The following is a 25,925-nucleotide window of genomic DNA, read 5'->3' on the forward strand; positions in this document are numbered from 1 at the left end:
ATAATTATGAGGAAAACCATTATTTCTACAACACTTGTCAACAATGTGATTGTCTTTACCACACTAGGTGCACAAATCTTTTGAGTTAGATGAATTAGTGTTGACCACATTAATCAGACTTGTGTTTCTCATTACATCATTATTGGTAAGTTGTCTTTCTTGCTGAGCAACATATGAGAAAACCTTAGCTATGCTAGGCAATGGATCCATCATCAATACATTAGATCTAATAGTGTTAAATTGATAATTTAGGCTTCTAAGAAATTGCATAACCCGATCTTGTTTCTTCCTCTCCATAATACTAGTAAGAGCATCATACATACACTTTGGATCAAATGAACACACTGGATCATGTTTGTAACTTGTCTAATAGATGTCATGTCCTGTTGCAATTTTATAAAGTAATCAATTATGGTTTGATCACCTTGTTTGATAGATGCCATGTCCTATTGCAATTCTCAAATTCTTAGCAAATCCCCTTGTGAATACCTCGATTTCAAATCTTTCCATATGTCTCTTGCATCATCCATCCAAAGGATGCTTTGTCTAATCGAATGTGAGACTGAGTGAACAAGCCAAGAAAGCGCCATATTATTACACCTCTTCCAAGTTGTATGAAGTGTATGGTTTGATGCATATCTTTGAATAGATCCATCGAGAAATTCGAATTTATTTTTTGCACTCAATGCAGTAAGCATTGATCAACTCCACAAGTTGAATTTGTCGAATCAATTACTGGAGAAACCAAAGCAATTGCAAGATTTTCTCCTGAATTAAGATAGTATGGGTTGTGTATATTTAGATATTGATCTTTCAAAGATGAATTGTTAGTCATGTTGAAGAAATCAAAAGGAAACTAAAGAAGAAGCAAGAGAAGAGAGTTGCACAACAGAGCTTTTCAATGGAAGAGCTCTGATACCATCATAAATCTCGTGCCTGCCATGGATAAATGTAAAGCTTGTAGAGGAAGTTAAAGAGCAAAAAAGATATAAGAAGCATGAATGAATTAGCTCACAAAGTTGGTCATTATAGTTTATTATATAATTAGTTACAAGAGTAACTAACTCACAACTAACTAAACTAACTCTAGTTACATAGAGATTAACCAATTAACCAATTAACCAACTAAGCTAACTCTAGTTACATAATAATCCATGCTAAGAACAACAACACAAATTAAGACAATTATTATCTTTTGTGATCATGTACTTATTTTGTAAAAGCATGATGTGATTTCTATGAGAAGAAGCACGCCTTGGATTATTATCTTTTCTATTTTTTTAGTAATACAATTTTGGTTCAATTAAATTTGTTCAATTCTCATTCACATGGCATGTTATTTTTTGTTCAATCATTATTATGTGAGAAGTGGAGTTATGTTGTAGTAAGGTTTTGAAATTTTGGCAACTACGTGGAATAAAAAGAAAAATTATTTGATATAAAAAATAGAATGTAAACATCCTAGATGATTGCAAATTATATGAGAATCAATGCATAAATTATGGGACAGTGATTATTTGTAGGGAGTACTTTAAGATTGTTGGCGATTTTTTTCCTTATGGAGAACACAATCTATTTTATACAAGAAAAAGGGTAACTTAGTGGCTTACAAATTAAATGATTTGCCTTTTGTTTACGTGCTTCTCAAATTAAGAATCAAGTTATACCATTTTGAGCTAATATTTATTTTGAAACCTGCCAATTGAAACACGCATGCTGCAATAGAAAGACCAACCTAAAAAGGCTAAAATCAGTCCTTAATTATTGCTATATAAGTTTGGCTTATGCTTTTGTTTCTTAATGTCTGCCATGCAGATTGTTTTATAGTATGAAATTATTCACGTAACATCATTCAAAGGCAGTGATCCTCAAGAAAATAGTAGCAACAAATATGACTGAAGCTAGCCTTTACCTAACTCAAAGGTCATTGTTTGAATTCTCTTAATTGCCTTTTAAGACCTTTTTTTTACTTCAATTATGTCTCAAACAATGAAACAATTAACAAATAAGCTAGTTAATTGTTAGATGAAATAAAGAATTTCGAGCTAATATTTATTTTCATTAAAGAAGGATACTAGAGTTTGTTACATGTTGTATCAAAACTCCAGGATTAAACACATTACATGATCTGCAACATATCAAAATTGTTAAAATATGATACAAATTTCTAGAATAGAAAAGAAGGTCCTAGAAGCTCATGATTTATCTAGAAGTTAAATGTACTAAAAAAGTATAAGAGTATTGTTAAGAAAAATCTAGAAAGATTTAGGATCTAAGTAAACGATAGTATTTTAGACTATTGTATAAAGTCTAGAAAAATCTATCTTTAGAGGTATGATGCCATCAACCTTGCTTCCCTATAAATAAGCTTACAACACCTTAATGTAATGAGTTTTAAAAATCAATGTAAGCTCCTCCTTTCATTGTCTAAGATCTATACGGACACTAAGTCATCTACTACTAATTAATATTTCTAATTGCACCTCCATCCTACACCCAACTATCAATCACCATCCAAACAAGTAACTATCTTTCTATTCCCCTAAAATACTAACAAGAATTAACCACAAAAATACCATATCCCTCCATAAAGACCCAACCATGTGTACCTAATCAAGATCTATATATGCTACATAAAGTGTTCCCTGTAAGATTGCCAACAGAGCAACAAAATAATTCAAATGCAATTCCCTTCATTAAGACTCACCCATGTGTATCACCCTCCAAGCAATCCTAATGTGATGATCTGCCATTGAACCTCATCCCAACCTAATATTCATTTATGCAGAATCACAACAAAGTCACATAGCATAAAACCAAAATTGTTAAAAACATAAACTAGCTCATTAAAAATATTAAGTTGAGGGATAGTAAAGAAGAGGACATAAAAGTTTTCTAATTATAAACTACACCTTGCAATAAATAGTGGTAGAACTAAAATATAGGTAGACAATTATTTTAATTAGTCCAAATCCAAAACCTCAAAATTTAACTAACTGTTTTAATTCTTTAAACATGAATGTACGATAAATGCTAAACAAAATACCCTAATTCTACTAGTTATTCCAATATGTTTTTAACTATATATTTCAACCTTCACTTGATATTTTGCAATTGTCTTTGTCTAACCCTCTTCAAGAACACCCTATCCTATTCTTCCAACTTGATATCCACAATAAAAACACAAATTTTGACAGCAAATGCGATATTAAACAACAAGTCATAGTTGAAAATAAATAAAAATTTGACAACATGCTTAAATTGACAAGAAAACTTACCAAAATTAGGGAGATGACTTTTGGGGACAATTACAACTATCATGAAATGCATATTGACCACATGCTTTACATAGCCGAGTTCATTTTTTTGTTGTTGTTCAACAACTTTCTCCTTGCCACCCTTGATTTGCTTACCACTTCCTTTTGTCTTGGACAATTGCGGTGGAAGAATTTCCACATTTGTAGGAATATTGGAGCCAATAAAGACCTGCAAATCATTAGTCTTAGTTGGTTTAGAATCCCCTTCATACTCAATCAATTGCTTTTCAATGTTCATAGCTCCATTCATCACGAGAAACAATTTTTCCTTACAATGTCCAACCTTGTCCTTACACGTAAATAAGTGGTTCCATACATATGAAATCTGCTTGCTCTCATTTTCTGGCTTAGAACACGTATCTAGGAAATTGTTGGCAGTATCAAAATAAGTTTTCTATTTCCCAACTTAGTCCACCTATGCACAATGTAATTACTTGATATCTCATTTAAACCTTCCCCTTTCAAGACAAAAAGTATGTGCAAACAAAGTATGCCTTGAGACTAAAACATTCTGCAAGAACAAATTGTAGTGTGATTGGAAGGATTATAAACCACCTCTTGTAGTTTACCATTGGCTTCATTGTTATCAGTTACATGAAATTTTTCCATTCCATCTCTCTTTCATACCTTTAACTCCACAATATAAACATGATATCCATAACTCATCTTGAAAAATATAAAAGTTAACATGAGAATAAACATCTTTTCCCTGCTTCTCTAAACTATGATCTAACTTTAGTGATGGCATGGAATGAAGCAAATTATTGTGAGCCAATAACTCCTTCTGCCTTTGTGCTTCTGTTGCAGAATCAAACCTCATCCAAAATTCAATCAAGCTAACATAAGGATTCAAAAAATTACCAAATAAAAAATTCTCACTTTCTGATCTTCATGTTGTTCTCTATATCCTAACCAAAAATATGTCTTTAAAGTAAGTTGAGATCCACATGCTTTGAATATCATATATATGTGAAAGCCAATCATTATTTTCTAACATAAATAGACTAACTATAGATTCCTATGTTGGCTCAAAATCATTTGGTGTCTCTGATCTCCAAAAACAAGACTTGAAATTATTATCATCGAAATCCTTGTTAGCATTCAAAGAGAGACCTACTTTTTTAGAAATTTTTTCATAATGTGCCACATATAGAATCTATGAGAAGAAAAATTAAAAATCTTCTCTATAAAAATTTTCATAGCAAGGTCTTGATCTATTATTATAAGAGTTGGCTGACGTCCCCTCATTGCTTCCAAAATTTTTTCAAACAACCATATGAATGAATCAATTTTCTCATCTACTAAAAAGCCCACTCCAAAAGTAACACATTGTCTATGGTGATTTATTTCGGTAAATGGGGAAAAAACCATTGTATATTTGTATGTTCTATATGAAGTATCAAATGAGATCACATCCCCAAACAATGAATAATTATTCCTACAAATACCATCTTCCTAAAAACATATTTTAGTCTACCTTCACCATCTACCTCATATGTGATGAAATCCTACCCTCCAAGGGCATTGGATAGAAGACTCCAAGAAGATTGGGTTAGAGATGCAAGAGAAGGCCCTAGGGTTCACATGAGCTTTAGGGTAGATTTCGGGCCCATGGGCTAAGTACGAGTCCACTTATATTTGTACATATTAGATTAAGGTTTCATTATTTTTGGGCCTTGTATTTAGGGCTCCATAATGTAGGTAGGGTACCCTAGAAATGTAGGATTTTTTAACCCTTGTATTTTAGGGCACCTAGACTAGTTTTTGTATTAGGGGTATTTTTGTAATTTCACATGCATTAAGTGAATATTTGATGCGTGTGTTGGAAAATAAATTTAATTGAATTGGGAGAATCCCAATACAATTAAATTTTAGAGGGGGGGTGAGCATTTGCTTGCTACACCCCATTGTCACATCATATAGTCACACTTTGTGCATGTCCTTCATGCTTTACATGTTTCATGACACTTAAGCACACTTATTGGAGAATATTGGACTTGATCTTGGATTAGTGGACTAAACCATAGATAAAATTCTCTAATCATAATTAGTGAAATTTTGGCTCCACATTCAATTTCAAATTCAAGTGAAATTTGAATAGAAATTCAAATTTTCCTCCAATTTTGTGTGACACTTAGGCTATAAATAGAGGTCATGTGTGTGTATTTTTTTCAACTTTGATCATTTGAGAATTAAACTTCAAAGTTTAGACCTCTTTTGAGGCACAAAATTTCGTGCTCCTTCTCTCCCTCCTCTCATCTTCTCCTAACTTCAAGCTCTTATCCATGGCTTCCTATAGTGGTGGGCTTCTTCTTGACTCATCTTCTCCTTGAAGTGGCATCTCCAATCATCATTCTTCCATCTCCATTTTGCTGTCATTAATCTTAAAGAAGCAAAGGACTCCATTAATGAAGAAGATCCAAGGCCTACAAGCTCTACATGGAGCTACATCATGTGGTATCAAGAGCATCTTCGTTTAGGTGATGTTCTTTTGCTTCCTCTATCTTTTTGTTCAGTCAATTCACTTTAATTACTTGTTCTTCATCTTATTCTCCCTGTATATCCTCCATTGTCTTGTGGTTTGGTGCTGTTTAGAGTAGATTAAAAAAAATAAACCGATTAAATCTTAGATCTACACTTGTTCTTGCATTTCTATGGTTCAAATTTTATAGATCTACTCTTGAATCATGTTTTTGTGTTGATTTTAGGTTCTATCATTTTTCAGTCATAATCTTCTTGTGCTGAACCTTTAGATCTAAATTTTCTTCCAAAATATTGATTAGAAAAAAAACACAAAAATCTAAGTGTAAATCACTTAATCCATGTTGTCTTAGAGTCATGTTTAGTCATAATAATTGTCACATTATGTTCTAAGTTTGTGTTGAATTTTGATTCTGTTGATTGAATTTTAGATATATTTGTTCATGTATTCTTGTCATTCTTAGCCTATTTTTTTTTTTAATTTTGAGTCTAATTCATACATGTTATTTAGTTCATAACATGTTCTATATCAATTCCTAGAAGTAGTCTTGTTGTTGAACTTTGTTTTGTTTTCTAAGTTTCCTATATGATGTCTATGAAGAAATTGAGATGTGGTCCTGAGTTGTGGCTGTATTTGTGAATCAAAATAAGTCTTAAACTCTCTTGAATTTTTTTATTCAAGACATTTGAGCATAAGCAAATACAAATTGTAATTATCCAAGCCTTAAGCAACATAAACACTACTCTTAATTTCTAGGTTGAAATCGCTGGTGCTGGCAGCTTAAACATACGAACTTCTAAAAATTACTAAGAATTGGTCATCGCAAATTTTGAGTCTAAATTTTTACTAAATTTTTAGACATCTGGAAAAAATTATAAAAAAATAACCAAGTGATTTGGACAAAAGGAAAAATTAAGAAAAATCACACAAGTTGGCAGGAAAATTAGTATCCAGAAAAGAAAAAAAAAGTGAAAGGGAAGTGTGCTTGTTGTTTTGGCTCAAAATTTGTTCTATAATTGGTGCCTATTTTATACCAATCTTAGTTCTGAAATTTCAATTCAAAATTAGTGTGAAAACAAGTGCCAAAACTAGAGGTTTCTTGAGTTTTTTTTTTGTTTTTTTTTACTCTACTTTAGATCCATTCTAAGTTTCTCTTTGAGTCCTAACTTGATTTTATGTGATTTTCATTGCTTTAATTGTTGAATAATCCTTGAAAATTTATCTTGTTAAAACTCTATTGGTTTAGCTTTCATTTCATTTTTTCGTCTTTGGTTATTGCTTGTCTCTTTGTTTCCTAGTTTGTGAGTTGCCATATAGGGAATTGGAAAGGAGGATTGGTATCATCCCTTGAAGAATTTGAGTCAAGAAGCAAGGGGCTAACCACCTTAAGAGCTATTGGACTAAGAAGCACTCCAAATTGAGTGAAACACAAAAGATAGAATAGCCACCAAAATTGAGGACTTTTTTTTGTAATTGACAATTTGCTTTGCTTTCAAATTTTGTAACAAAAAGGTCTTTCATTGGAAGTAAGTTGGGAGCCTCCAATAGGTCACCCTACTTCCATTTGTGTGTAATAATTTTAGGCAATTTTCCCTTAGGATAGTGAGTGTTTTGTTGGGAACCTTAAATGAGATCATCCAAACACTTTTAGGATCCGCCTAGTTTGCATTTCTTGCACTTTAATTTCTTGCTTACTTTCATAGCTTATTTCCTTTACCTTCCATTATCAAACCGCCTAGATAGCTTGCCTTTTACCAATTAGTTTTTACCTTATCTTTCACACATCTTTTAATGTTTATTTTGGCTAGTTTCAATCATAGTTTCTTTTACCTTTTGTTTTCAAACCCCCAACAAGAAAGAACCATAACTTAGGAACCAACATGAGTCTTCATTCTTCATCTAGTGTTAATGGTGAGGGTTCTACTCCTAAGGACCCCTTGTATAAGATATTAGATGAGTTGAAATCCCTTAAGTTGTGGAAAGATAAACAAGAGAGAAAAGAAAACGAAAAAAAAAGAGTGAAAGAAATAACTCAAGATGAAAGAGAGAAAATAAGAAAGGAAGAAAGAAGAAAAATAATGAAAGAAATGAAAAAAGAAAAACATGTCTCTTATTGTAGTCATGACTCTTGCAAGAGTTTAAGTGAAGAACTTAGCGACTATTATAAAGGGCGCCATAGTTCACATACTAAACATCATTCCCAAAGAAGAGAAAAGGATAGAAGACCTCAAGAGGTTAACATTAGGCTCCCATATTTTCATGGAAAAGATAATGTTGAGGCCTACTTAGATTGGGAAATGAAGGTTGAACAACTCTTTGCTTGCCATCATATTAGCGAAGAGAGAAAAGTTCCATTGGCTACCCTTAGCTTTCAACGGTATGCCCTCTATTGGTGAACTTTCCTTGTTAGGGAACAAAGGATTCATGGGGATCCTCCAGTAGAGTATTGGAATGATCTTAAGAGTGTCCTTAGGAAGAGACACATTCCCTCCTACTATGAAAAAGAGCTTATGGACAAGCTCCAAAGGCTTAGACAAGGGATTATGAGTGTTGAAGAATATAGACAACAAATGGAACTACTCCTTTTAAGAGCTGGACTTAGGGAGGAGGAAAGAACAAGCATAGCTAGGTTTCTTAGTGGGCTTAATATGGAAGTGAGGGACAAGGTTGAACTCCTTCCATATAGGGACCTAGATGAGCTAGTCCAACTTTGTATAAGAGTGGAGCAATAACTTAAAAGAAAGCCTTCAAAATCTTATGGCTTTCACTCTTATCCAAGGAAGGACCAAGCCCAAGGAATTTTGGGGGCTGCACCTTCAAAACCCAAGGAAGATAAGGGTAAGACCATAGAGAAATCTACCCCTAAGACTAGTTCCCAAGAAAGGACGAGCAACATTAAATGCTTCAAATGTCTTAGGAGAAGTCACATTGCCTCTCAATGCCCCATAAAGAAAACCATGATTATGAGGGGTCAAGACATTTATAGTAGTCAAGAGGAGACTACTTCTTCCCCTTCCTCTAGTGGAAGTGAAGATGAAGTAAGGGGCGAAGAGTCTAGTGAGGAAGTCTACCTCCATGAAGAAGGTGACCTCCTAATAGTTAGAAGGCTCCTTGGAGGTCAATCTTGTGATCTATCTCAATCCTAAAGAGAGAACATCTTTCATACAAGATGCAAAATTTTAGATAAAACTTGTTCTCTCATTGTGGATAGTGGATCTTGTTGCAATTGTTGTAGCACAAGATTAGTTTCCAAGTTGAACCTCTCTATTATTCTCCACCCAAAACCTTATAAACTTCAATGGCTCAATGAACAAGGGGAAATGATAGTTAACCAACAAGTGAAGGTACCTTTCTCCATCAGGACATATAAGGATGAAGTTAATTGTGATATAGTTCTCAAAGAGGCAGGGCATATTCTTTTAGGAAGGCCATGGCAATTTGATAGGAAGATCATTTACAATGGCCTAACTAATGAGATTACCCTCACCCATCTTGGCACTAAATTTGTGTTGCATCCTCAAACACCTTCATAGGTGGCCAAAGATCAACTAACTATGAAAGATAAGAGGGATGAGGAAGAAAAACTAGAAAACCAAAAGAAAAAGAAGGATAGTAAGGCCTTCTCTTCAAAGGCCAAGGGGAAGGAAAAAGAGGAAAAGGATTCCTCCAAGAAGATTGTTAAGAAGGAAAATCATTTTGCAACAAAATGTGATATCAAAAGAGCACTCCTTCTTAAACAATCTTTCTACCTTCTCCTATCAAGGGAAACATCCCTTAGCACCACCATACCTCTTGAGCTTGAGGTTATTCCTCAAGTAAAGGAGTTGTTGGATGAGGGTTTGGTTCATAAGAGCTTAAATACTTGTGCTTTGTTGGTGCCCAAAATAGGTATTATGAGGCACTAAATCCCTATGATAGGTGGTATGATGAATGTGTTGAGTGGTGCAACCATCTTTTGTAAAATCAATCATGCACTCAACATCTTCATGATTTGTGTACATAGGGACTCATTAGGTAGGTTTGTTCTTATTTTTTGTTTCAATACAAACCTAGGTGCTCATATGGGACACCTTAGGTTTGTCGAAATCTTTTTTAGGAATAACCAACATTAAAATAAAGAAAAAGGTATGTTTTATTCCATTACTTTCTTTAACTTTTTAAATAGTGATCAAGGGCTTCCCATGAACCCTAAGAGAATAAAGGTCATTCCTGAGTGGCCTACTCCACCAAGTATAAGGGAAATTTGGGGCTTCAATGACTTAACAAACTTTTACAAAAGGATTGTCCCATATTTTTCTATACTTGTAGCACCACTCATTGAGTTGGTGAGGAACTATGTTCTTTCATGGGAAGATGGTTAGGAAAGGGGTTTTTAGTCCTTACCCTACTCTAACATACCCAACATCACTAATACATATGTTTTTATTCTTTTTACAAGTGTTGAGGAAAGAATCCCTGAGTTTCAAGAACCTCTAGATTTGAGGTCAAATCCTTTTCAAGGGGGAGGGAATGATGCAATCCTACCCCCCAAGGGCATTGGATATAAGACTCCAAGAAGATTGGGCCAGAGATGCAAGAGAAGACCCTAGGGTTCTCATGAGCCTTAGGGTAGATTTCGGGCCCATGGGATAAGTATGACTCCACTTATCTTTGTACATATTAGATTAATGTTTCATTATTTTTGGGCCTTGTATTTAGGGCTCCATAATGTAGGTAGGGTACCCTAGAAATGTAGGATTTTTCATCCCTTGTATTTTAGGACACCTAGACTAGTTTTTGTATTAGGGGTAGTTTTATAATTTCACATGCATTAAGTGAATATTTGATGCGTGTGTTGGAAAATAAATTTAATTGAATTGGGAGAATCCCAATACAATTAAATTTTAGAGAGGGGGTGAGCATTTGCTTGCTACACCCCATTGCCACATCATATAGTCACACTTTGTGCATGTCCTTCATGCTTTACATGCTTCATGACACCTAAGCACACTTAGTGGAGAATCTTGGACTTGATCTTGGATTAGTGGGCTAAACCATAGCTAAAATTCACTAATCATAATTAGTGAAATTTTGGCTCCACAAATTCAATTTCTAATTCAAGTGAAATTTGAATAGAAATTCAAATTTCCCTCCAATTCGGTGTGATACTTAGGCTATAAATATAGGTCATGTGTGTGCATTTTTTTTTTAATTTTGATCATTTGAGAATTACACTTCAAAATTCAGACATCTTTTGAGACACAAAATTTTGTGCTCCTTCTCTCCCTCTCCCTGCTCTCATCTTCTCCTACTTTCAAGCTCTAATTCATGACTTCCTATAGCGGTGAGCTTCTTCTTGACTCATCTACTCCTTGAAGTGACATCCCCAATCATCATTCTTCCATCTCCATTCCGCTGTCATTCATCTTCAAGAAGCAAATGACTCTATTAATAAAAAAAGATCCAAGGCCTACAAGCTCCACATGGAACTACATCAATGTGCATAATAGAATGATGGATCTGCTTCTTGTTTCCTCTTAAAATTATAATAAAAACATGTGCATCAAAATCTTTATGCAAGGTTTTTAAATCTCTTGAATAATCTTGGAGATCCCTCTATGTACACCCAACATTTTCATAGCCCCAACTTGCTCTTTAAATAAATGAAATGTTTTAGAAGCCCCAACATTTTCTCTATTAAATGCAAACAATAATCACTTGTGAATAGGATTAACTTTTCTTGCTAATCTCAAAAAATGTTTCTCCGTAGGTCAAGTTTATATTTACCATCATCTACCCGTTTGAAAACAACCTTTACATTGCATCCTACTCTAGTAAGACTCCTTCTTCTAGTCTTAACAGTTAATTTGCCTTCGCCCACCACTTTTTTCTTATTTGGTTTGTAACCTTCTTTTGAGCAAACAAAATACTTCCACGGTATATTCCCTTCGTTATCTTTAGTCTCCAATGAACGACGCGCACCGAAGCCAACATTAATGGCATAATCTGTGTAAAATTGTTCACCTTCGTCTAAAGTCTCAAATTATTGTCCAACTTTAGGCTTTAAGTTTTCATCACGATTTGCATTTAGTAGTATTCATTTGTCTAAAAAAAACACATAATATAAATAAAATTATTTTAAAAAAATTAATATATTGTTAATAACAACATAACATGTGAATAATGGTTTGATAGAGGTTACACACGTGTTGGTGACATAAGACTTGTTGAGTTGGTGTTAGAAGAGGCATGGGGCAAAGGATTTTGCACCTCTTCCATAACAGTTACATGTACAATGATCATATAAATAAAAAAAATTAGCATATGAATATATTGGATACTATAATTAAAGAATATATATTAAAAAGTGTAACATGCAGTTTGCAATTTGCCGCTCCCTCAATGATTGTTATGCATAATCCAACACAATTCCAATATATAGTTGTTTACTCTATAATATAATAATAGTACCCACAATACACCACACTAGCATGCCTCCCCCCAAACCATAATATTTGATGCGATACATGAATCAGCACACCATCCCAAAATAAAAACAAAATATACCTAACAAAACTGATTTTCCACCAATGACATAGCACCTCTAATAAACATGATAATTAGAATAGCAAAATAGGAAAAGGAAAGAATATTGAACCTACCATTTGTCAAACAAAGGAGTTTGGAAGGTGTGACAGAATTGTACGGTAAAGAAGGGAAGGGAGAGAAGAGGGAAGAAGAATGTGTGCGCTTTAATGAAGGGAAGGGACGTTCGTGAGAGAAGAAGAGACGACATGTTTGGGTTTAGAGGAAAGGGGTCACATGACCTTTATTTAGTGAGTAATCTAATCTGAATCGTAAATTAAGATCCAATCCTCTCATCTCTCACATTAACATTTTTCTCACCTAAAATATCCTCTTCTATATGGCATATCATATGGGAGGAATATATATTATATAAAAGTAAGAAGATTAAATGTAGATTCTATAACCAAACATAAATGTCAAAATTTATTGTCGGATAATCACTTAAAAAATCATGTGATTTTCTTACATTAAATCTTAACATGTATGATTATACGTCGAAAATTAATCTTCTCACTCATTTAAGATATTTACTCTCATAAAATATGTCATATATATATTAACTAGAACAATGTTGGTCTCTTAAACAAAGGGACTAAAATTGCACAAATACAATACCCGAAGGACTAAAATTAAGCGATTACAATACTTGAAAACCATGCAATTAAGCCATAATAATAAAAAGCTACCTAAAATTTCAAAATATTTTTAATATTAATATGATTTTATAAAAACATTATTGATTTTCTATCAATTTTTTAAAATATGAATAGGGTAAATATTCATTTTTGTGCTTAAATTTATTAGGCGCTAAAAGTTAGCTCCTTGAAAGAAAAACTAAAATTGTCCCCAAATTTGCAAAATGTGCAACAAAGTAGTCCAACCATTTTTCCGTTAACTCAAACTCTTAAGCTTACATGAAACTTTCGATGATGAGATGAAACGGATGGTTGTCACATGTCATACATATGATTTTCATGTGTCAAAAAGTTGAATTTTTTATTTGGTCTCTAAAATTAACTACGTGTTGTCATTTTAATCTCTAAAGTGAATAACATCTTGGTCTTAAACTTAAGTACCTATTGTCATTTTAGTCCGTGAAACTGAAAACACTTTTGAATTTTTAATTAAGTGTCACACTACATATAAATGGTTAGCATAGTGATAATAAATGATATTTGGTTATAATGATAACTATTTATGATAATACAAAATGAATGAAAAATAATTGTCAATTATAAAAACAAGAAATATTATATTTTATATTTAAAATCACTATAATTTATATATTATATTTTATATTTTATTAAGTTAAGATTCTAACAAATAATATTATAACAATGATAAACAACAATACGTTTAATTGAAAATAATATTATGTTGAAAATTAAATTAGTTTTTATAAGAATTAAATTATATGTATATATATACTAACAAATAATTTATTTTAAAAGTCAGTATATTTATTTAAGGAGGAAATTAAAAAGTAAAGATATACACAATGAATCATTTTATTCGACCAAAATTTAAGACAAAATTAGATATTTATATTTTTTTTTCACCTTTTATTGTATTGTATTATTTTGTATATTTCAACATAATTAATATAATGGGTAAATTATATTTTATACTTAATTTTGTAGGTTGTATATTCTAACACAACAGACGAGAATTACCTTCTGCATTGGGAGTATAATGAGTGAACTATATTTTATGTTCAATTTTGTAGGTCATATATTTTTAACTTATAATGAGCCATATCCTCTAATATCCAATTGTTGAACAACGAAGGATGTGTAAGAAAATGATTAGAACATTTTTATTTTTCATGTCCTTTTATACTCAATCTTTATAATGAGTCCAATTTTTTTTAAGTGTCTTTTCATCATTAACATTATTTCATAAAAGATTAATTAATTAATCAAACATTCTACACATATTAATAGCATATAACATAATAACTTAATTTGGGTAGAATATCCGGTTTAGAACCTTATAGAATCTTGTTAGTAATGTTCTAGATTTAACACGTACTAGTGTGACATAATCACTAATAAGTTAATTTTATATTTATAATATAATTTAAATGGAAGAATTGCAAAAAGAATAGGAGAGAATATGACAAATTGCAAAAAGAATAGGAGAGAATATCACAACGTCTATGCTAATAATTTCATGCAACATAAGACTTAATTGAAAATTTAAAAGTGTTTTCAAAGATAAAAAATGACAATACATATTGAGTTCAAGGACCAAAATGTTCGTAAGTAATTAAATTTTATGAACTAAAATGACAATAAATTTTTAAGTTAATAAATCACATTGAAAAATCTAATTTTTAACACTTGACAATAAAGTAAATGACACATAAAAATCACATGAATAATACATGCATGCACAATCGTTTGAGTTAACAAAAAAACTAACATTAGGGTTAATTTGTTGTAATTTTTATAAATTTAAGAACATAAATTTAATTTTTTATCTTTAAGGAACCTAACAATCAGCATCAAACAAATTTAAAGACAAAAATAAGTATTTATCCATATTAATATGATAATATGATTTTATATACTTACATTAATGTTTTTAGATCCGTACCAAAGTGGGACGCTGCTTACAACCGGCTGTGACCATGCTTGAGCCTTTTCGTTCAGGAAAAGGATTTTTTTTTTAGTACTCCTTTTTTTGAGTAGGAAAAGGATTTGTAGTGAGTCACTTATGTCTATTTTGAGAACAATTAACGTGACACATTAATTCTTCACAAAAAAAAAAAGTGAAACATTAATTCTTCACAACCCGCCGGACAAACGAGATAGCAAACGCCAAATTTCAAGTTAATATTGCAATCTAAACCTTAACTCCCCTGAAAGCTAGCGTTGTTCTAAATTAACATAAAACTAACCCTCTAATAAAGATGCATCTATCAAACTTCAACCAAAATGCACCAAAAAAATTAGTGGTAAATAGTGAATTTCATACCTACACCATATATTTACTTACAATTTCATCCCTATATTATCAAAATCATTAATTTAGTCTAAATTTTGTAAATGTATGAACAATTTAATCCTACCGACAAGTTTCATCAATTTTTGTTAACAGAGTGTCAAATTTTGATGACATAATAAATCCACGTATAGGGATCGTTTCAAATCAGACAACAGTGTTTTTAATTAAATTATTAGTATTTTTTATTTTAATTTTAAAATTTATAAAAGATAGCGACTATTTTAAGAAGACTCTTCCTAATTTCATAATAATACTTTATTCTACAACAACAAAATGATCCTAATAAATATAACATAATGACAAAATAGTTCGCAATAATATAGTGAAGATAAAAATGTGCATGTACCATTAAACTGTAAATTTTGTTTAATACATATAACTAAGAGATCCTCATCATTATCAAACGAAATTAAACCATCCTCAAATCCTATTCCTAGTACCAAATGAAACACCTTTTGAAACTCACTATATCAACTTTAAGCCCTACATAGGTCATGAACAGTCCAAATATTCATCAGGGCAGTCTCCAATCCACAAGGAGGAATCAAACAAAAACGGTGACCACAAACCAAACACCACCGTCCACCAGTGATGTGTAACTAACGTAGCACCCATTGTTCAATCCCTCTCACAAAAGGTAAAAAGAAAGAAGATAAATGAAAGGTCAATTTTTTTAGTAACTTAATAAAAGATTAAAAAATGCACATACTACAACTAATAATTTGATTGACACATAGTCACATACCTAGCCCAACTGGTGACTTTCACTTTTACCACGTGAATTTGTCACATCATCTTTCACATGCCACATCACCAAAAATGTTAATGAAAGCGGAAGAGACTTAATAATAGGATTAAATTGTCTGAACATTTACAGAATAATGAACTAACTTGATCATTTCATGGCATAGGGACTAAATTAAGGGCAAGTGTAAAGTAAAGGATCGAAATTGGTCATTTATCCTGATTTTAATGTAAACCTTTTTATATACATTATCTAATTTAATTTGGTCACCAACTAGAACCCACAGTAACCTGCATGAGACCTAACAAATTTAATTTGAATTATCTAATTTGTTTTATACACATATACCCCACATGTCACCAGTGTTGAGTGAAAGTTGAAAAGAAACAGAAGCCGTACAAAATATGTAAAATGAATTTAAAACGTGCTATGATTCAATAGCAAATTCACTTAGTATATTGGTAACTCGAATAATCTAAAAACATAAAATTAGGTAGCATCCAATAACTGTACAGGAGCATAAATGAGCATTTGAGTAAACAAATTATCGAAACTTGAGACATGGGGCTTAGAAGAAAAGAAGCTAATGGGGAAAAAACAGCTTTACTTCCAGCAAAGGCCTTCTTTACTTACCACCTCATACGAATTTTTCTATGCTCGCAGTCAATGTTGACTTGGGCACAGCACCAATAACTGTATCTTTCTTCTCACCATTCTTGAAGATCATAACAGTAGGGATGCTTCGAATTCCATACCGAGTAGCGGTTGAAGGGCTCTCATCCGTGTTGAGTTTGTAACACTTGAGCTTCCCAGCATATTGCTTTGCCAGTTCATCTATTATAGGGTGAATCATTCGGCAGGGACCACACCATGGCGCCCAGAATTCAACCAAAACAGCAGATTCAGATTCAAGGACAAGGGATTGCCAATTTGCATCAGTAATAGGAGCCACTGCAATATGTAATAATCAAAATGATTTCATTTCAATTAGTATTTCTCTCAACCAAGCAAAATTTTAAGTTAGTATTTTTCTCAACCAAATAAAATTTATCTGGGTATGAACAAAAAGAGATTATGTGTATCCACAAGAATTTGATTACAATGATGCTGCGCTGAAATGGAGAACAAGCAAACCAGATAAAAAAAAAAAAAAACACAAGCAGGCAAATGGAAAAAAAAAAAACAACTAAAAGCACACAATCTATGCTTATGTTTGTTGCAATTAGAAAAAACAACTACAAACAAACAATCTATGCTTATGTTTTGTTGATTAATCTATGCTTATGTTTTGTTGATTAATCTGTCACGAGTTGTCCATGTTTGGAAATTGACTAGTTTTAGGTTGGCTGACAACCCTCCTCTTTTACCTGAGCTAAGATCTAGCTATGAAACCATAGACAGTTTAATTTATGCTTATGGTGATTAATAAGAGAAAAAACTTACCTAACCAATCAATAGACCTTCTTACTAGATTTATTTAATCAATGCAAAGGAAATACACAGATGACAAAAGTTAGACATAACACCTTAGGCAAAATAAAAGTTGGCATAAAAGGTCAACACTAATTATTGAGATGAAACTCTAATTTTATTGGACAACAATGCCTAACGCATTATGCACCTAGGTTTAGTCCATACTCCATACACAAAACCTATGGATCATGTGCATGTCTGAGAACATCACTATCACTTCACACACCAACAAAAACGAAAGCCATCAATGCTCCATCAATAACCTCAACATTGAAAATGGGTATGCCAATGCCGTACATCAATGATCAATTCATTAACTCCATGAGGAGGTTACCATGAGAAAATAAACAGGAGAACTATCAACACCAGTGCAATTCAAAATCAAAATCAATTTTCACATCAATCCAAGATCACTTCCTACCCTACCAAACCATCTTCATATTGATGCATTTCATACTTTCTCAAGCAAGGCAAAATATCAAATATTCAATCAATTAATTTAAAAACAAAGAAAAAAATATCAATCAATTAGCTATGGTTCAACAGTTGATATGCGTGTCGAGCGGTGCTAGTCAAAGCCTTATGTTCTAACAGTGGACTTCATGGGAAACTCATACAAGTGGAATTTCTTTTCGTACTTAATTTCAACATCACAACTTAAAAGTTCATCAGCAATTAAGCAACAAAATCCAACATTTGTTTTATTTTATTTTATTTATTGCCACGAAAATATAAAGCCACAGAAGAAAAAAAAAGGTTAAATTTAATTTCATCTTTCGGTGTCTGAAAATACAACAATTTTTAATTTCAGAACAATTATTTATTTCAGTCTCTACAAAAACTTCAAAAATCACATGACCAGAAATCAAATCCTTACAACTTGCTTAAGAAACTCAGCTATCTACCACCAGGCTTCGTTGGTTCACATGCATTGAATCGGTACTAAAAACGAAGAATCTTTTTTTATAATTATATTTTCAAGAATAAAAATAAAATATTAACAGAGAAGAAAAAAATGGAAGCTGACCTTCGACGGCGGTATCCTGAGCCTCACATACGACGCGCGCGGCGCGTGAAGCGATTCTGCGAGCGGGGGACGCAACTAAGCGCGTGGCGGCGGCGGGTCTGAGCCTGAGGCCGGCGCAGTGCGGGAGCAAAACGGAGGTCCGGCTGGTGGCAGCCGGGGAGAAGGCGGCGGTGGGGAGACGCACGACGGCGAGGGAGTCGAAGAGAGTGACCATTGTGAAATTAATGGAAGCAGAGAGAGATCTGAGTTGAGAGATCTGAGTTGAGAGATCTGAGTGTGTTGTGTGTGGGGAAAGAGGAGTGAAGAGAGAAACGGAGCGGAGTGTTGTGTGGATGAGGATGAGGTGGTGGAACTGATGAAGTAATATTTTCAATAGGTTCCACCAATGGAACCTCGCCATGTCACCACTCCTAAATACTTGTGCAACCCTCGCTTCATTTGTAACTTGTGGTGGGAAATAAAATACATTTTTTCTTTTTATTTTTTTAAATGTATGCTAGAAACATTGTGCCACATTTTTTGTTTGCTCCGGTTATATTCCACAGGTTATTTTAGTTCATTTTGATTTTTTAATTATTGTAATTAGGATTTTTTACTTATTTATGCCGGTTATACTATTAATCTTGGATTTGAGATTTATTTACACTTGTCTCTTTTTTAAGGATATATTTTATAAAAATCAAACTCAATTATTTATTTACAATTCATTAGATAACTTCTAACTTTATAATTACTAATTGACAAATTTATTTGAGTATTCAAACATGTTTTTTTTTGTGATTTTTAACATTTTTAAGTAATATTTTTAAAAATACTATCATCTAGTTTTTATATTTTATAATTTATTTCATTTTTATCCTTATTCTTTATTAATCATATTTATTAAATTTCCTTATTCCATTGTTTAATTTGACTACTATACTATTTATTATATTGCCTCTGGACTGAACTATAAGAAAAAAAAATATGATAGACTAAAAAAGTATAAGTATGTTTTAACTAATTTTCTCATATTTAATAATATTATTTTTAAAAGATATTTCATTAAATTAGAATTTTATTCTTAATAACCTTTTCTTTTTTTAACTTATGAAATTAAATGTTAGAGATACTTTAGAAAATGAATTAATTTTTTATTGAAACTATTAAAATTAAATGATGTTAACTAATTTTGTTAATGGACATGAATTAGTTTTTTTCTTCTAATATTTCAATATGGAGTGAGTATTATTTTAGCATTATACATCAAGGTATTGACAACGATAGATGATACATTTTTTTAATTTTTATATTTTACATTTTTAATATTATAATATTTATTTTAATCATTTTATTATTTATAATATTTAATCTATTATTTCAACATTATACTTCATGAAATTGATAATGGTATATGCTAAATTTATTTTATTTTATTATTTTTGAATAATTTTATATTAGATTATTTATTTTAACTATTGCACTAATTAATATAATAAAAGTATAATGTCTACTTAAGTGTGCTCTTTTATTTTATTCTAAATTTGATTAAAGATATTTTAAGATATAGTATAAGATTAATAGCAAAATATATCATATGAAAAATATAACAATTGAAACTACAAATATAAAGAAAAATAACATATCTATAAATAAAAAATTACAAGAGTTTAAAATTAATTAAAAAATTAATATTGCAACACCTAAAAATTTATATTTTTAGTTAATTTAATAGATAATTTTATTCAAACACTTATGATTTAATAAACTAACTTAAAAGTTTTCAGCTAGTGAGTTAGTTTCTTTGTTTCCAACTGATTTTTCCAACCAGTAAGTGTTTTTTTCTAGTTAAAAGGTATTTCTAGTTTTTTAAAACATCTAGAAATTTTGTTATATTTTATAAAAAATTAATAATTTTTAATCTTCATATTTATTAAAACTAATGTTATTTTAATTTTTCAGCTATAAACTGAAAACATGCTTTTTTGTTGAAATATAAGATATATATATATATATATATATATATATATATATATATATATATATATTATATCGAATTTTTATAGAGACTATAATGAATTTTGGAATATTATGAGGGAAAAAATATACTTTTTCCTTTTGATCAATATATCTTATTAATTGAAACTGGATTAATATGATTAAGAGATTAAATTATTTATTCATCATTGTTTTTTAAGGAAATAATTTTAGAAATTATTTAATAATTTATCAATTGGATGAATTTTGATTAAATGTTTAATTTTGTTTTTATTTATAATATTTTATAGTTTGTAAGCATTTTTTTTATAAATTTAACTTTAATTTAAATGTTAAATTTTGATATATATATATATATATATATATATATATATATATATATTAAATTGAAAAATTATTTCTTTTGAAATACAATGAATATAATTATTGCAGTTTTAATCATTATTTGAATGTGATGAGAATGTTTTTTCATGGATCACAATTCAACATTTTATCAGATCTAAAATTAAAGGTAATTTTTGTATAAGAAAAGGAAAAGCGAATCGATGTGAGAAATAAAAATGATTAATATCACAATCCCTAAGGATTAATAAGTTGAGAAAAATTTGTCACAAAGAATATGAATTCTTTGATAAGAATTTAGGGTTCTACACAATAACCACAAGAGAATTATTCTCTCACATTTAGCACAAATCTAAATTGTGATTGCATCCAAATTTAAGTCTCTTTCATTGATAAAATTGTGAGGTACATATATAGTTGTCCTAAGACATACTAAGAGTCCCTAATTATAATGAACTCCTAAGGGTAGTAATTATTTAAAGTTAGTGACTTATTAAATAGTCACTCCTATTATGCCATATTAAATATTTATAACTTTATTTGATAGAAAAATAAAACTAGATAATATATCTTTATGGGCCTTGTCTTGCAAATCAGTCCACCAAATCCTTGTAGTGCTTCATTGTCCACATACATTTGATGCTAATTTAACATTTGATGCTCTTTTGATTATCATCTCAGTAACATAATAACTGGCTTTTTGGTACTCTTTAGCTTCTTTTATATGAATAAAATGGCATAACCATTTTACTTTTGGTTCTATATTATGAGCAATTTTTTATTTTTCTGTGATCGTTTCCTCAAGGAAGGTCCCTTCAAAGCGGGATGTTGTTAGAGCTCTTATTCAACATGGATTTTTCAATGATGTGGCATAGGTACATAACTATGGCATACTTTGATATTGATCACTGTTTAATTTGTGTGTGTATTCTTGCTGGCTTTACCGTGTAAGAAATTTAATGTTTATTGATAGTTGTGTACTATATACTTTCCTTGGTTCGGTGACTATATAAATAAAGCCTTGATTAGAAAAGTTGATCTCAAGGGAAGTATTTGATTACTATCGTGGTTACTCCTTGACCCTTCAATGTCATTTTATGTTAGAGTGCTATCACCATAAAGAATGCATGATTTATGGTAAATTATACAACCCTTAAGGCATTCATTAAATTCTAATATGAAAACTAGAAAAAAAAAATCACACTTCTCATGCAGCCAGATCCAAAATGAGCTAGTAGAGCAGTATGTTTATGCTTAATAGTTCTTTTATTATTATTATATTATTTCAACATTTATGAAACTTGTGATGTGAAATGAATGACCATAAGAATATATGAAATTGAAATAGCATGTGGCTAGGAATAGAAATCTCAGAAAGATTGGAAGAAATGTATATGAAAATTTTTAATTTTTTTAAAAAAAAGATATTTTAAGACGTTATCTAGAAAATCATCTTAGAATCATCAAATTTTTTGATTTTTTTTAAAAAAACATTATAAAAAACCGTTTTAGAATTGTCAATTTTTTTTTAAAAAAGGACATTCTAAGACGATTTCGGGACAAAATGATCTTAGAAATTGTACCCTTCTAAGACAGTTTCCACGATGGCGGCTTCAACAACAATTGAAACCGTCGTAAAAACCCCTTATAATCGTTGTAAAAATCATTTTTTAAGTAGTGATCTTTTGTTTCTTTTTCTTTTGCCTTTTTTTTTTGCTCATCTTCTATTTTCTTTGTCAATTTAACTCAATCCTCACTTGCTTCCTTAGGTGAAAGTGGTGCAAGTTTGATCTTATGTCCTTCATGTACAAAAGAAATCTTATTGGTCTTCCCTTGGTGTTTCACATTTCTTTCAATTTTTCATGGTTTACCCAACAAGATGTGACATGCTTCTATGGGAGCTACATCACACAACACAACATCTTTATATTTTTCAATGGTAAAACTCATCAACACTTGCTGTTCTACAACCAACTCACCTTCTTCACATGGAAATTTCAAGCAATAAGGATTAGGGTGTGGAGTGGTTTTAAGATTAAGTTTGCCAACCAACCTTGTGTTGGACACATTATGCAACTACCTCCATCAATAATCAAAGAACACACATTCCCTAGAACCAAGCATCTAGTTTGAAATATGTTATTCTTTTGAATCTCATCCCTATCCTTACATTGGATACCCAACAACCTCCTACACATCATCAATCCATCATCTACACATTTGGTACCACATCCACTATCATTATCACTAGAGATATTAGATGAACTAATAGAAGAAAACTCACTAGTGACAATCTCATTGTCCCTCAAAACTTTGGTTTTCTTGTTTGGACAGTGTAATGCAATATGACCTTTACCCAAGTATTTAAAGCATTTAATTGAACTACTCCTAGAAGTAGAAGAAGTGCTAGGGTTAGGAACATGTTTACCACTTGGAAATTTTGAACCTTGCTGCTTAGGTGGGGAAGATCCCTCCTTCTCAGACTTGTCCTTACCACTAGAAGAGTCATAGTGATAGGTCTTCTTGTAGGAATGCTTCATCTCAAGTTGTTTCTCCACTTTCTTGGCTTGATGCATCATATCCTCCAAATGCTTTGAATGTCTCTATTATGCCCACGTAGGAACCTTGCCATGAAAGTTTTAGGCTCTTGTAAATTGGCTCTCCTCATAGTCATTATCATCGCTTTATGGTATTTTTCAAGACTCTTGCTACCTTGTGTGAGGTTTTGTAGCTAGCCATAAGCATTTCTCTCATAAGAAGGTGGTAAGAATGTCTTCCTCATAAACTCCTTCATTTCTTTCCATGTTGCTATCTCAGGTTTTCTTATCCTCCCTTTTTCATTCTCTTCAAGCTTCCACCATGTGAGTGCTTTGTCATCAAAGCCTAAGGTAGCCAACCTAATCTTCTTCTATTCACTATACTTATGACATGCAAAGATTTGTTCAACTTTCATCTCCCACTTAGGATATTTCATCCATATCTTCTCTATTATTTTTTCCTCTCTATCTCTTCCTCCATGCCCCATGTCTCTTACGCCTCCTTTCTCCTTCATCATTCCCACAATCTCCACCATGATGCAATCCTCCCAAGGAGAGGACCCATCACCAGAGCCATGGTTAGGAGACTGTAGGAAGATTGGGCCAAGGATGCAGGAAAAGGCCCTAGGGTTCTCATGAACCTTAGGGTAGATTTTGGACCCATGGGCTAAGAATGAGTCCACTTATCTTTGTACATATTATATTAGGGTTTCATTATTTTTTGGGCCTTGTATTTAAGGCTCCATAGTGTAGGGAGGGGTACCCCACAAGTTTAGGATACCCTAGTAATGTAGGATATTTCAGTCCTTGTATTTTAGGGTACCTAGACTAGTCTTTGTATTAGGGATAGTTTTGTAATTTCACATGCATTAAGTGCACTATTTGATGTGTGTGTTGGGAGAGAAATTTAATTGAATTGGGAGAAGCCCAATCCAATTAAATTTTGGACCAGCCTAAGGGAGAGGTGAGCATTTGCTTGCTACACCCCATTGTCACATCATATAGTCACACTTTGTGCATGTCTTTCATGCTTTACATGCCTCATGACACCTAAGCACACTTAGTGGAGAATCTAGGATTTGATCTTGGATTAGTAGGCTGAGCCATAGCTGAAATTCACTAATCATAATTAGTGAAAATTTGGCACCACAAATTCAAATTCAAATTTAAGTGAAATTTGAATAGAAATTCAAATTTCCCTCCAATTTTGTATGACACTTAGGCTATAAATAGAGGTCTTGTGTGTGCATTTTGCAACTTTGATGATTTGAGAAATTAGACTTCAAAGTTCTGACCTCATTCTCCCTCTTTTCTCTCTCAAAATTTCGTTCTCCTCTCTCCCTCCACTCATTCTCCATCTTTCATGGCTTCCATGTCGGCCTTCATTGTGATGATTATGTTGATATGAGATGATGTTTTTATTGATGATAATATTGATATGAGGTGATGTTGTTATTGAAAATTATGTTGATATGAGATGATGTTGTTATTGTTGATAATGTCATTGAGATGAGATGATGATGATGTTGAGAATGATATTGAGATGAGATGATGTTGATGTTGAGAATGACATTAAGATGAGACAATGTTGATGTTGATAATGACATTGAGATGAGATGTTGATGATGTTGAAAATGTCATTGTGATGATGTATGCTGTGTATGTACATGGGAGGTGCAGTGACCATGTTGGATATCCCTAGTAGGGGAAATAAAGTGGTTAAAGAGTTTTAAGCATCTCTGGAGGGGGATGACTTAGAATCTTTAATTATCCATGATTAGTGCATTGATGGTGCCCATGTTTCATAGCATGAAAATAGTATAAACTTTGTTAGTATGTACTTATAGTTTCTCATAAGGAGGAATACTTGTACTTGGGAGCATGTCACTTGGTTTAGAACTCCCTTGAGACTCAGGCTGATCACCATGGGGGGGAGTTGCCTGTGCACGACAGGGTGACCTCGACACTTACTGCCTAGTTTTTCTAAGTGAGAGTGGCGTGTGGACACACTTAGGCTATTTCCTTGATGAATGGTACCACATTGCATTTGAGAGTTGAGGTCAGGTGCATGCATCATACTGAGCATGATTGATTGCAATTATGGATGCATGATGACTACTTGTTGAGTGTATATTGGACTAATGGATGTTTGTGTATGCTTATGGTATTTGTTAATGTTTTCTTACTAATTATGGTTATTTGATTTTTAGAATTAATTTCTTTTATAATAAACTCACCCTCGCAATTTTTGTACCGTATGGTTGGTACCTGTGATGACCGTGAACCTTTGTTCATAGGAGCAGAATGACAGCAGTAGAGTACGTGAAGTGAGATTCTTTTGTGGAGCCGCCAAGTCGACGTGATGACGTTGAGATTATTTTGGGAGAGAGTTGTGTTTTGTTAATCAACTTCTCCGTAGCTGGTTCCATAATTCTTTTTTGAACTGAGG

General features: G+C 31.9%; 1 protein-coding gene and 1 pseudogene across 3 annotated transcripts; both read right to left on the minus strand.

Moving 5' to 3' along the window:
* Positions 1-3,283: 3,283 nt before the first annotated feature.
* Positions 3,284-4,266, minus strand: LOC100780126 (protein FAR1-RELATED SEQUENCE 5-like; annotated as a pseudogene).
* Positions 4,267-15,698: 11,432 nt separating this feature from the next.
* LOC100818054 (thioredoxin M1, chloroplastic) lies at positions 15,699-19,046 on the minus strand. 3 transcript variants are annotated; one of them, XR_003263632.2, is made up of 4 exons: positions 18,621-19,035; positions 16,754-17,071; positions 16,121-16,170; positions 15,699-16,002 (listed from the first exon to the last, which is right to left on the minus strand). XR_003263632.2 is itself a non-coding variant. In XM_026124639.2 (3 exons), exons 1-2 carry the CDS (start codon positions 19,018-19,020, stop codon positions 16,758-16,760), a joined length of 714 nt encoding a protein of 237 aa, XP_025980424.1. In that variant the 5' UTR covers positions 19,021-19,035; the 3' UTR covers positions 15,699-16,170; positions 16,754-16,757. The 3 variants fall into 3 exon arrangements, 2 of the variants coding, with proteins under 2 accessions (XP_025980424.1, XP_003540097.2); XM_026124639.2 differs by having other exon boundaries at positions 15,699-16,170; XM_003540049.5 differs by lacking the exons at positions 15,699-16,002; positions 16,121-16,170 and having other exon boundaries at positions 16,528-17,071; positions 18,621-19,046.
* Positions 19,047-25,925: the final 6,879 nt, after the last annotated feature.

Source organism: Glycine max, chromosome 12, assembly GCF_000004515.6.
Source record: "Glycine max cultivar Williams 82 chromosome 12, Glycine_max_v4.0, whole genome shotgun sequence".
NCBI lineage: Eukaryota > Viridiplantae > Streptophyta > Magnoliopsida > Fabales > Fabaceae > Glycine > Glycine max.

What these genes read in the sequence shown, in the direction of transcription:
- LOC100818054 (XM_026124639.2), bottom strand. Translation starts at nt 19,020, where the DNA reads ATGGCGAGGTTCCATTGGTGGAACCTATTGAAAATATTACTTCATCAG. An exon ending in TCAGGATACCGCCGTCGAAG is followed by an intron (nt 17,072 to 18,620) that starts GTCAGCTTCCAT and finishes TACATATTGCAG; the next exon opens with TGGCTCCTATTACTGATGCA.